This window comes from Homarus americanus, unplaced genomic scaffold (genome assembly GCF_018991925.1).
Source record: "Homarus americanus isolate GMGI-L3 unplaced genomic scaffold, GMGI_Hamer_2.0 scaffold48090, whole genome shotgun sequence".
NCBI classification, from domain to species: domain Eukaryota; kingdom Metazoa; phylum Arthropoda; class Malacostraca; order Decapoda; family Nephropidae; genus Homarus; species Homarus americanus.
In genome coordinates, this window is record NW_024753848.1 from 495,594 (window position 1) to 509,369 (window position 13,776).

A 13,776-nucleotide genomic window follows, 5' to 3' on the forward strand; every position below is an offset into this window, starting at 1 on the left:
TTTTTGTACCAATTCCTCCTACAGCTTGTGTAGTTGTGTGTTGGTTATGAGGCTTCATCTGGTAGAGAGCTTTAGCCAGAAAGATTAGAATTATCTCTAAATCCCTTTTTCTGGGAGTCCAAAGATAGATTGTTGGGACACACTCTTTCCTCCCTGGGTTTCATAGATGAGTCGGCAAAGAACTAAACCAGAGAGAGAGCAGATAACACTAAAATAAGAACAGATTTTGGCTTGTTGTGTACTGTTTGGTTAGACACACCAGTAGCTACAAACAGGCCTTTTGTTTCCAAGGGACAATTATTCAACCATGTCCCCTCCCGTCCCTCCCCCTTTTTTTGAGTCAATAGCCAGCCTTTATCTCTAGAAGCTTCTTGTTTATGATCTCTGCCAGAAAAAAAGATATTCAGGATCAATCCAACTTTTTCAAGGACTAAACTTTGGGTGGCTCCTCGTGTACAAGTTGCTCCAAACTGGCTAATTGATAAAATGGGCTTTATGGATCAAATAATTTTTTCCACACCAAAATTTTGAGATGCAATTTATTTTATTTTTTGTTTATATATATATACAATGAACATTTAGATATTTTCTTTGGGATTATTATTATTATTATTATTTTTTTAGCAACTTCTGTAACTATTGAAGACTTAGTTATGGGGGAAGGAATTTAGTGACCTCTCTGGAATGGGTGTAGGATCCCCCCCCCCCATTGTTCTTGATAGTTATGTTCAGAGTTATGTTAAAGCCTAGTGCTGTTTGTGCTTCCAAAGCCTCAGCTGGTAGACTGTTCTCCTGGTCTACTGTCCTCTGCATGATGAACAGTTTTCTTTTAATTTGTTCTGCATGACACCTTGGTGAGCTTGAAACTGTGACCTCTTATGTTAATAGTGTTTGATGTCTTCAAGAAGTGATCTGGGTTAACGTTGTCCATCTTCTTCACCACGTTAAAAGCTCTGTAAGATCGGACACAGATAGTTTTGAAGAGTTATCAGTCCCAGAGCTCTCAGTCTACGTGAATATGATCGAGATGACTTATTTCAAGAATAATTTTAGCTCTGCGTTGTATCAGTTTTAGTCCTGTTCTGTAGGTGTGGTCTCATTGCTTCTTTACAGTAGTCCAAGACAGGCAGGTATCAGTCACTTGTAACCCTGAATGGAACTTTCTCTCTTTTCAACATTTATTTATAAAATATGATACCCTGTTTTTGGTTGTTTGTCTCCTCAACTTCCTTTTTTTGCTCTGCTGCGCTGTTATCAGTCATTGGTTTATCACAGTGCTAAGGCCCTTTACCTTATCTATAAATGCTAGGAACATTATTACTCACAGTAGTTGAGTTTTGGGTCACTGTGCCCCACGTCAAGAGTCTTACACACTGTGCTATATGAAAGACGGTAGAGAGTTAATGGGAGGGACTAACGTGAGTCAAGTTTCATTCAGGCATTCGTGGATGAAGAACTTAACTGAGTGTGACATAGAAATCACTGTAATATCTATATAATTGTATTTAATATATACAATACAGAAGTGTCTGAGTTTGGATATTGTTCATCTGTTATTGAAGACATTTTAGGAGTACATTTTTTTTTTTACCAAGAATGAGATAATTAAAAAAGTACTAACACATTCTTCAGAGTCAGTACAGTAACACAACCAACCACTTCTTTCCCCGTCACAAGTCAAGTTCACTTTGCATGTAATGAATACTGTACTACTTTAAGTTTTTCAAGAACTTAACCTCAAAGGAAAATCTAGACCCAGTGTAAAGATTAATGAGAAGAAAACCCTTTTCTCTCCGCGGTATAGATTACGTATATGAGAAAGGTGTGTATACTGTATGATTTGTTTACTATACAATAACAATGGTGATTTTATTTTATTTAGTGTCTCTAGGCAACTATTAAGAATCACAATCAAACATCTAATATTTTACAGGCATTTATTAACATGTTTAATAAATTATTAATCTCTTTTTCTTTGACTTTTTTAAATAATTCATATGATAGTTTTAAAGATCCAATTCTTTTATTAACAGTAGACTAATGGCATTAATAAGTATATGTGATATACTGTACTATTATATATATATGATGTGTTTAATATCTCACAACTTTGCTTTTATTTCTTCACTTTTTTTTTATCTAACCTTGAAGTCAGATCACATGTCATTTGTTTTTCTGAGTACCCAAGTTCTTTAGGTCTTTTTATTACATGTTAATCCTGGTCTTTCTTTGGGAACTCCTTTGTACATAAAACTACAGTACTATCAGTGAAGAGCTATTTAAGTTAAAATTTTATTTTTTTGAAACTAACAAATTTTTCAACCAATTGGTTGCTTCACCAAGTATATGTTTCATCTGCACATAAAGTAAATAGTTCAAGATATGACACACACACTTGAGATGGTTCATGGCAATACTTGCACTGAAGGTTTTTATTATTATGAAATAACTGATGATAAAGGAACAGTCTCCCCAGTTACATGAGAGAGTTTGGATGTCATTTGCTCTGATGCAGTTCATTGAGTATGAGGGAGCCATGTTGGCAGTGATGTTTAGTCAGACTAAAAGGATTCTCCTATATAGTGGAGTTCTTTGTGGTGCTTAAGCCTTGCCACAGATGACAGATATGGCAGTGAATGACAGTCTGAGGTGCTCAGTCATAAGTTTTTCATAGTTACTATTTATGCTTCAGCTTCTAAATGACTTCTCTTATTTGCTTAATTCAATAATGAAAATTTTGAAGACTTGAGATACACTGCAGTATGATTGTTTGAGGCTGAGTGAAGGTAGTCAGGAACCAGACTTTGTACTCAACTGTAATATTTTAATCATGTATTTAATTTTCTTAAAGCACCAAACAGGCTCTTTTTTTGGAGTTATTTTAGGATAATCTTTTGAGGGAAATGCGGGCTGCAGGGAATGTTGGTTTTTGACTTGCAGTGTGTGGCGCTCGCTACAAGACCAGACAGGGTCTGTCCTACCACCTCTCGCACACACACAAGGGGGGCAGGGCTAACTCTGGGGGTGGACGGTCCAGAGGGGGAGGCAACAATCCCCCCACCCCTAGGGCTGATCCTGCCTCGGCTGGCGCGAGTTACCAGCCCCAGGCCTACCAATCTGATGCTCTGGCTGGCCTGGCAGAGTTTCAGGACAGTTACCTTGGCTACCTATCAGCCGGCCAAGACGCCTCACCCACGGGTACGCCCCTCCCCCCCGCCGTCGGCCCTGTCTGTGCTTGCCGCCGCTTGCCTTAGTCAGCTTGCTTGCTCATTTATGCTTTCAGAGGCAGACCCATATCAACAGTATTTTCTTCTTATTTTGTAACACAGTACTGTACTTCTGAACTGCTCACCATGTTAAACTTTAGTTGAAAGAAAAGGTGGGATTAATAAAACAAAATGTAAGATCATATTTGATAACTGATGCTGTGGGTCAGGTGACTCATGTGTTGGACCAAGAAGCTTGTGGGTTTGACCCCAGGGTGTCCAGGAATCCTACACTTGGGATGACATAAAACTGCTCAGTTGAGGAGAGAACTAAAGGTACTGTAGTATCTCTCCTCACACAACCACTGACCCTAAAATGTGGTAAACACTGATGAGATGAGACAGCTACTGCCAGAGGTCTAGAGCTAAGAGTGTGTCACTGCTGTGCATATACTCTGTGATCCAAGCACACAACAAAATGGGAAGGCAACTCAACTTTCATTTCCAAGTCACATCACCTGCTGTTTGGACACCTCCCACCTGACTCCATGTTCTCAACAGCTAAGTGCTTCTTATATTTATTTTGGGTCTTCTTATGAGGATAGACTGGGTTGCCACACAGTCCTGGGCAGTAGTTTTATGCTTGGGGTATATTTATTATATTGCAAGAGTATTTACAAATGCTTAACGACCCTCGTGGTAGTTAGGTAGCTGGCAGTCAGTAGCTATTGGCACTAGCTGGCACAGTGTCAGTATTCCACGGCACATAACTCAGCTTTGATATTTCCACATATAAGATCTGGCAGCGTAGGTCACCTGAGAGAGGGGATGATTAGGTTCCCTCATGGGTATATTCTGTGGTGGAATGTAATGCTTATTATCCCACCTCAGGTCAAGTCAGATCTGCACATAATATTCCCTCCTTTGGGATTATTCTATGCTCTCTTACATCTGATCATAGAGGGTATTGGATCCTTGAGAGGCTCTTAACAGCAGATCAACTACAGCCTGGCGGTTCAAAGTGAGCGAAATGGGTTACCGTAATTCAACCCGTCTCCCGATAAGCCTGAACTGCCGTACTTCTCAACCCAACAGTGTCTATATCCACTGTTAGTGAGCTCCAAACCTGTTATTCCAGGTAAAGCATCCACAAAGAATTCTCGGGACACATTCCCTGTTCCTTTAATTTCTCCCATTGTGTTGGGGATTTTCCCTATACAGTAGTTGAGTATCTTTCAGTGCATCATATTGCCACATAAGAGGTGACTTACATAGGAGATGACTTTAGACTATGGTGTGCAGGTCTCACGGCCTTGAGTTTGGGTCCCACTCTTTTATTTACCGTGTATTTTTTTGAGTCATGGCAGCCACTGTTACTATTTTTTCTTTATTTCTTCCCCCCTAAGTAGTACAACATAGGCAATGGAGTGATGACTAGGTGTGTTTCAGCAACAGTATATTAAGAAAATAGCAATTTTTTTTTCATCTTTTATAGCATTTTCTACTCTCTTTGTGACTTAAGCTTTGAATCTGATGGGGGTGTACTAGCAGGAGCCTCCGGGCAGATTCTTCAGTGTAGAGAATCATCATTTCTTTCTGATCAAGAGTCATCAGGGTTCACTATTTGGTAACTTGAACCTTTCTAGAAAAAATACACAACTAGATATGGTGAATTCAATCATGGTTTTGCCTCTCTGCTAACTGTCAAGTTATTCCTACAGAGAAAAGTATAGACAACAGTGTATCTAAATGCTTCTCTCATGTAGACTAGATTAGCATGTGGGAGCTTGTAGTGTTCCTGTCTTTCCTTGAATCTTGGGATAAAAGGTACAAGTCGTGCTGTGACTTGGGAGTTTATGCCTCAGTGTTACTCACTCTGTATTAATTAACTCGAGATACTTGAGTCGCCTGACCCATTTGACTCGGTTATAAACGAGGGATTGATCCTGAAATCTCTTTTTATAACCTGTCGTGGATTGGGTGACTCTTGATTCCTCTCGCCTGCCTCGGGGTATTGTACTGAGGGTGGCCAGTAACTTAAGGTGTTCAGTCAACTTGGTAGTTTCTCATGTGCGTGGATTACTGTAGTGTAGTGTAACTCAGACACACTTTTACCTCTCAGTCTCTAACAAGTAAACTTTTCATGCTAACACATTTTTAGTTGTGGCAAGAGATACAATACTAACTCTTATGTTTCTCAAATTATTGTCTGAGTTTTCTGGAATGTAGTCTCAGTGACATAGAGGCTCTGATGCTAGATATTTAACCCAACCAATCAATCAATCCCAGTGACACATGGGAGGGGTCTTTGATAACCCTGAAGACAACAACCCACAAGCCACTCGGTATAAGAGTCAGCTGATCCATATATTATTGGGTTATAAAATGGTTTTTCTGGATCAGTCGATCATTTTATCAACCAGTGGATCTGCCTTTGAGTGTAGTACTGTGAAGAAGAGGGTTTGTAAGAGTAAGTGATGTGCTTGTATTTATGTTCAGGCTGAGAGCTTTTTTTTTTACCTGCTGGCTTACTAGAAATATGCCAAACCTTTCTCCTGTGCCCCAGAGCTCTCCTCGTGCCACAAGTGCAGTAGTTGTTAAAATGTATAGTATTTGTCGATGTGTTTTAATCAAGCAATTGAGAGGCTTACGTTGGATATGAAACGGAAGTAACATTCATATTATTGTCCTTGTTGGGCTTAACCACCCTATTAGTTTGTTATTAAGTAAATTATGGTTTTGTTTTTTATGCTTGTTATGTGGTTGGTCTCTCACCTGTTTATTAAAAATTATAATTCAGATTTCTGACTAATCCCACCACCAGTAAACCCCCCCCCCCTCCTCCTCTACCACCACCCCCCCTCAACCCTCAGGCCTTGTTCACACCCTCACGGCAGAACGGCTTCAGACTAACTTATTTCTGTTCTTATTTATGTCCTTTTTATGTCGTCTATGTTCACAGTTTAGTGTTTTTTCTCAGTGTAATTAATCGCATGTTATTCGGTGACTACAGTTTGTACACACACACACACACACACATTAGGTACATTTGTGGACTGTTGTTACTGCAGTCTGTTGATGTTGTTGGTATAACCTGATGTAAGGACTTAGTGAAATTTGTCTAGCAAGCAAGTCAAGGGCGACGAGACCCAACAAGTTCCATGGCCCCAACTTGTGTAACGAGGACATAATTTTTTAATACAGTACGCTTAAAAATCTGAAAACGCCTTCACCTTCATATTGAGCTCCTGATGGATGGCCACATAATAAAAGTAACAGAAAATGGGTAAAGAATGGAGAGTTTTACTACCAGACGTAACCTAACGCTTATACTCTGAGATGTTCATTGTTGGTGTCATCTATACTTTACTGCTGACTGTCAGGAACAATACCTCAGAACATATTACACTTCAGCACCAATATAGGGCTGCTCGGTATCTGCTATAATCTTACAGATAAGTTTAAACATTTCTTCTCGTAGTTTTAAACATTTATATACGGTGTTTATGGCTTCCACACACAGGTCTTGTTGTTAGTGTTAATACATACAGCCAGTCACCCTGGTTCCATTCTCTGCACTCAAGACCTATAGAATAGAGTCCTTATTGTGAGTCCTGAGCCTGAATAATCACCAAATTTGTGTAGTACAGTTACTGGGTAGGCGGTGCCTGAGGAGTGTATCTTTCTGTCAGAGTCTAGAACCGACTTCGGATGGGTTTAGTAGAATGCTTGGCTCTCTCTGTGGATGTAAGCATAGTTCCTGTAGACTTCTGTACTTGGATATACTGCATTACTGATACTTGATCCTACAGTAAGGTTATGAATGAATGATTGATAAGAATATTCCAGTTTATAAGCAAGTCATGGTCCAGAAACACTGAAGCCTTTTCTCTCTTTTTTTTTTGTGGGGGTGTTGAGTTAGTAAGATCTGAGGGCATGTTCCTGATGTGTACTGTTTTAGAGATAACGTCAGCACATAAGCAAATCGTCATAACTTGTGTATTAAACTTGACAGCAAAATCTCCACAGCATACCTCTCTTTTTTAGATACTGTACTGCATGTACTTCCTCACTCATTGATTATTATCATTACGGAGTCAGGTGCGATGGTGAAGGATATTTTAATTTTCTATTATACTTTATCCGAGTTATGTCTCTTGGTCATACAAGCTTGGGTTGGGACCGAGGGGAGTTTTTTGACCCGCCTAGAGACTTGCCGATTAATAGAGAGTTACCGAGTCTGGACTTTTGTTATAGAATGGGATTTCAGACTTTAATCTTCCATCTTTTTTTTTCTTTGAACAGGTTTAGATAATTATTGAATTTACTACCTATAATATTGCTCATAATTGTGAATTTCGCTTTGTGAAGATTATAATGCTTCCTGTGACCATTTGTATATACAGGTACCATTTTTAATAGCACTTTATTATTTAATTTCAAAACATTTAGATTATAATTTTTCTTCTTCACATATATATATATATATATATATATATATATATATATATATATATATATATATATATATATATATATATATATATATATATATATATATATATATATATATATATATATATATATATATACACACACACACAGGTTGTACCTCTCTAGTCCGGCAACCTCGGGACCTGACCGGTGCCGGACCATGGAAATCCACCCTTTTCCTGGATAGATAGTGACTTGTGCTTATGCCTGGAAGCACTAGCACCACTTTCTCTGCATCATGGTCTCTTTGAAGACATATTGAAGGGTTAAATGTCGTATAGTAGCTTCTCAAATTTCGCGAGTTTTTAATTCAACGTATTTTATTGGAACACACAAAAAAATAAATAAATAAAAAATTTGACGGCGGAAACTTGAATTTCGACGGGTTTGAACGGCCCGCCAACGTGCAGACGACGTGCATAATCGTGTAAACAGCGTCATTTCTCTTATGTACAAAAGATTCATTTTTGTTTATTACTGAATGTCTTTTTTATTGAATTAATGTTTATGTGTGCAAAATGAGCAGTACAATTCATTAATAATACGTAGAATATTAAAACACACGAGGAAATGACACAGCATTGTTTTCGTTGATTACAAAACCAGTGACTGACTGGTTCTACATATAAAACTGAAGAAAATAAGACCTTGGTTGTAGCTGTAGTAAAATTAATATGGTTGTTTTAAGTAATGTTATTTAATGTTAATTAATGGAACAATAGAAGTAACTAACGATAATGGTAAAGAAAAAGAGAGATTGCATATGTAAGTGCGCGCACGTGAAAACATATCGTCATTACTTTACATAAGAATATGAAAGCAACACTTATTTACTGTTCATATATATTTTAATTAATGTTTCTGAATTTGTTTTTATTGAATTAATGTACGTGTGTGAAAAATTAACAATACAATTTATTAATAATACGTGGAATATTAGAGGAGACGAGACGGCTGCCGGCATTGTTTATGTTAAAGCTTACAAAACCAGTGACTGATTGGTTCTACATATAAAACTGAAGAAAATAAGACCCTGAGTTTAGCTGTAGTAAGATTAATGTAAAAAAATGAATATGGTTGTTTGAAGTACCTGTAATGTTATTTAATGTTAATAAATGGAACAATATAAGTAGCTAATCATTAATGGTAAAAAAAGTGAGACTGTGCGTATGTAAGTGCGCACATGTGAAAATATATCGTCATTACTCTACATAAGAATATGAAAGCAACACTTATTTACTGCTCATATATATTGAAGGGTTAAATGTTGTATTCTGTATAGACAAGCAGAGAGAGAGAGAGAGCAGCCGAACTGCCGGATGTAAACAAACCTTAATTTCCCGCGGCTTTTTTTTTTTTTTTAAGGGGATTAGCCCACCCGGGCATAAGAACATAAGAATGGATGAAACTGCAGCGGGCCTATTGGCCCATACTGGGCAGTCCCGTTTACACCCAACCCCTATTGCTCATATGAGCATCCAACCTATGTTTGAAGCAATTCAGCGTATTTGAGTTAATGATGATATTTGGTAACTTGTTTCATTCATCCACTACTCTGTTTCCAAACCAATGTTTACCTATTTCACGCCTAAATCTAAATTTGTCTAATTTAAAACCATTGTTACGAGTTCGCTCCTGGTTGGATAGTTTGAGTACCTTTGTAATGTCCCCTTTGTTTAGCCCTGCCTTCCACTTATACACCTCTATCAGGTCGCCCCTCGCTCTACGTCTCTCAAGGGAGTACAAATTAAGATGCTTTAACCTGTCTCTATACTCAAGGTTCCTAATGCCCGGGATTAGTCTTGTCATTCTCCTCTGAATTCTTTCCAAGGATTCTATATCCATTCTGTAATACGGTGACCAGAACTGAACTGCGTAATCCAGGTGTGGTCTCACAAGAGCAAGATACAGTTTTAGGATGACCTCGCTAGTCTTGTAACTAACACTCCTTTGTATGAACCCAAGTACTTTATTAGCCTTGTTACGAGCAAAAACACATTGTTTACTTGGCTTAAGGTTCCTACTTATCATTACTCCTAAATCTCTCTCGCAGTCGGATTTCTCTATGGCATCGTTGTTCATCTGGTATCTGGTTTCCCTGTTTACATCTCCTATACTGAGTACTTTACATTTGTCGACGTTGAATTTCATCTGCCATTTTTCAGACCATTCGAAAAATTTGTTTAGATCTTCCTGTAGTTTTGCGAGTCCTCGTCAGATTTGATAACACGTCCTATTTTAGTGTCATCAGCAAATTTACTTATGTTGCTGTCAATGCCGATATCTGTGTCGTTTATGTATATAATAAATAATAATGGTCCAAGTACTGAGCCTTGGGGAACTCCACTTGTGACGTTGCTCCAATGGGACTTAGTGCCGTTAATGCTCACTCGCTGTTTCCTGTCCTGTAACCACGCCCTAATCCATTTAAGGATGTCACCTTTGATGCCATGAGCTTCTACCTTTCTAATTAGTCTTTCGTGGGGAACTCTGTCGAAGGCTTTGCTAAAGTCGAGATATACCACATCATAATTGTGCCCCTCGTCCACCGATTTGAAAACTGATGAAAAGAATGTTAATAGATTAGTTAGGCAAGAACATCCGCTTGTGAAGCCATGCTGGGAATCATTGATCAATCGGTGCATAGGTCACTGTTAGTTGTGTTCTGAGTCCTCCCCTTACCGCGTTTAGTTTTAAACTCCCTGTCTAATTTAGTTTTGTCATCATTCCTAACACTATTTCCCTGAAGTCTTTCACTTTGTTTACCCGCTCCCACTGCAGTCTCCTCCACCCCCGTGCCCATATGTTCTCTTAGCAGTTTAAAGACTTCGATATCTTTTGAACTGCCCCTACTGTTTGTATAGTATACATTTAAACCTACTCTTCCCTGGTCCTGTTTTACCCCTTGTCCTGAGCAACTAATTTTACTTCCCAGGACCTGCTTGTTTTTTGACTCCCACTTTCCCCGACCCCTCTCTACTGGCGAAACCCCCCCTTCGGAGTGACAATTTCACGCTCCAGGGATGCAGACAACGTCTTTACCCCCTCACGAGACAAGTGTACTCCGTCGCGACAGTACAGGTAGTCGTTGCCATAGAATCGTTGCCAGTTATCAATGAATGCCCAACCATTGTTTGCACAATGTTTTTCCAGTCGGCAATTTATAGCAATTGCCCTGGACAGCCATTCACGACCAACCCCTCTTCTAGGCAAGACACCACATACTATCGGGATCCCTCCCCTATCTCTAATCTTCCCCAGCGCCTCCCTATACCTCTTGAAAAGTTCCTCACTCCTAACCTTACCTATGTCGTTTCCTCCCACACTAAGACACACTACTGGATTGGTACCCTCCCCTGACAAAACCCTGTCTAACCTCTCGGCTACATGCCCTATCCCAGCCCCAGGAAAACACACCCTAGTCCTACGTTTCCTATCTCTCGCACAAAAAGCCCTATCCATAAACCTCACCTGGCTGTCACCAACTACCACGACCTTACCTGTGGGCAGGGTTTGTACAACTGCCCTTTCCTCTCCTTGATCCATACCGTCCTGCCTCTTCTCTTCCTCTCCAGCTTCCTGCAGCACCTGGTAAGGGTTACTACACTCCACACCCTGGTCAGCTTTCCTGAGCCTGACCCTAGTCCCCTTGGAGACAACCACTCTCCACGCCTGCTCCTCCTTCGCAGGTGTCCTGCTAGGCAGGACACCTACCTGAAGGAGTTCCGTCCTGAGGGCTTCATTTTCTCCCTTTAGAGTGTCAACCTCACTCCTCAACTGCCCCAGCTGCCTTAACAGCGTGGCAAGGAGGTCGTCTTTCCCCACACTCCCCTCCTCTTCCCCCACGACACAACGATCCAAAGCGGCCACTTTCCTTGGTCTCTAACGGGAGCACGATCGGGCACGACCTTCTCCAAGCTGGGTCAGAGGTCAACTGAGTACTGGGTCAGAGGTCACTGACCCACATTGGGGCCTGAGGGGCAAAAATTTATTACTCCTGTAATAATAATAATAATTCAGATAAGTAAAAAAAAAAAAAAAAAAAACTGCTTATCTACCTATTGGACAAACTAAAATCGTTCCGGACCACGGGAGTTTCCGGACCACAGAATGCCGGACTAGAGAGGTACAACCTGTATATATACTGTAAATATATACCCCCTGGTATATATATATATGTATATATAAGGTGACCCAACCTTCTCACCTGGTTACAAATCTTCTTAATTACAAAATTGTCCAGTTTGTACATGCCATTACTGAAATTCATGTTGAATACTTCGGTATGTTTAATGAGACTAGGTTCTATGATGTTCCTACTATCAATTGAATTACAAGGTAATATTAAGGAGGCATTATCCCAGTCAATGCAATGCTTGTTATCCCTCAAATGAACAAACAGCATTGGATTCCTGGAGAGTATCCACTGTGTTTATCCACATTATTTAAGGTTTTGTGGCATAGGGGGAAGGGAATGGTGATGAGTACAGTACATTAACAGATTAACCCTGGCTGGTGTGGGAGGGTCATGTCTAGGGGATGAAGGACCCCTAAAAGTTGTCCCTTACTGTAGAAACCAACAAACTTTGGACTTGTCAGAAAAAAAAGGATTTAAAATCACTCTTCCATACTTCAAATGAGTTTCAGGGATCAAATACACAGCTCTAGAGTGTGGTAAGGTTCTTCACATTCAGAACAGCCACATTAGGTACCCTGTCCATGATGTCTGTTCTGTGGTCCACTTGTTTTATCTTAAGTTTCATCAGACTGGTGATAGTGGTTTAGGTTATAAAGGTGGCCCTCTCTTGATGCAACTTAATGTAATTTCACCTATTATGCAAAGATCTTATTTCTATTGCTGTCTTGCTTTGTGTATGAAAAATTAGCAACAACTGTATATGACTGGCTGGGGTGGATGTGTAGACTGTGAAGCTCTTGTGACCAGTGTTAGGGGTAGAGAGGATCAGTAGAGGTGAGGCAATTACATCCTTGCTAAACACGTGTAATAAATACTCTCAATTTGATATTTCTGGGAGCACAGCTGCCTGCATTAAGTGAGAGCTGCCTGCATTATGTCTTAAGGAACAGAGTCTGCTGCAAAATCATTTTTTGGGGGTAGACAGTGATTGTGTTAAGGCTTTGGCACAGAATTTATGACCTATTCTTGGTTTACTCTGTCTGAAAGTTACAGGTGAAAAGATTCCTATTCTTATAAGAGTTGTTTGGGTCTTGTGAAGAGAGTGACTGGGAAGACTGTTTCTCAAGAGTATCTATGTGAGGCACCACTAGGTAGGTGTTTGTGTAGGAATAGTGTGTGGTGCTGTGTATTAAATTGTCTGCAGTTATATGTGGCCTCCTGCTGCCTTGCACAGTATTAAGCTAGATTTATGTGCACAAGTCTCCTTGAACCAACATGAGGTGCTAAAGGAAGGATTGGTCTAAGATATCCCACTTCTTAGTCACATTGGGACAAGGAGCTTTATTGTGGAAATTCGAAAGGACTGAAACTTGTTACTGAAAATTCAAGAAGACTGAGGCTGGACGAGGGAGAGTAGTGATGTGTGGGAGCTGTAGCGACCGTAGTCTTGTTTATCTCTCCCCCAGATCCACCCCTCCCCCCCCCATCTGAGGTATGGGGGTTGTGAGAAGAGAGTTAAGGTGTGATTAAAAAGTTACCGTAACCATCAACGTCGAGGATATACCTGGATTGTAGACCACAAGACTTGATAGGCAGTGTACACGAGTTGCCTTTGTTGTCCTGGCTGGGCTATAAAATGGGATTTAAGTAATTTATCCTTCATTTATATGTCACAACTTGTTGTCTCAAATGTTTTTTATATAACAAACCAGTTTTTATCTAGTAAGTACCATGACTTATGAATGTTTGGTCTTGTAGTTCATCACATAACATTATTATGGTATTTGTAAATGTTATAACCTGCTAAATCAGGTCCATCTTTAAATTGTTATATGTACTACAGTATACTATATAAATGTAGAATGCAATGTGCCACCGTTACAACCTAACAACCTCTTAAACACTTTCCTCTCACAAACTCTATTATTTTTTCCATTA

General features: G+C 39.6%; 1 protein-coding gene across 6 annotated transcripts in view; it reads left to right on the top strand.

The window, feature by feature from the left end:
* Nucleotides 1-13,776, top strand: part of LOC121855616 (zinc finger protein ubi-d4 B-like) — a 46,447-nt gene that overhangs the window by 8,851 nt on the left and 23,820 nt on the right. For 4 of the 6 annotated variants that reach the window (XM_042350673.1, XM_042350674.1, XM_042350675.1 and 1 more), the window contains one exon: nt 2,941-3,198. The exons of the other annotated variants lie outside the window; for them this stretch is intronic. In XM_042350673.1, the coding sequence (XP_042206607.1) occupies nt 2,941-3,198 (258 nt within the window). The remainder of the gene's footprint in view (nt 1-2,940; nt 3,199-13,776) is intronic. 6 annotated transcript variants of the gene reach the window in all.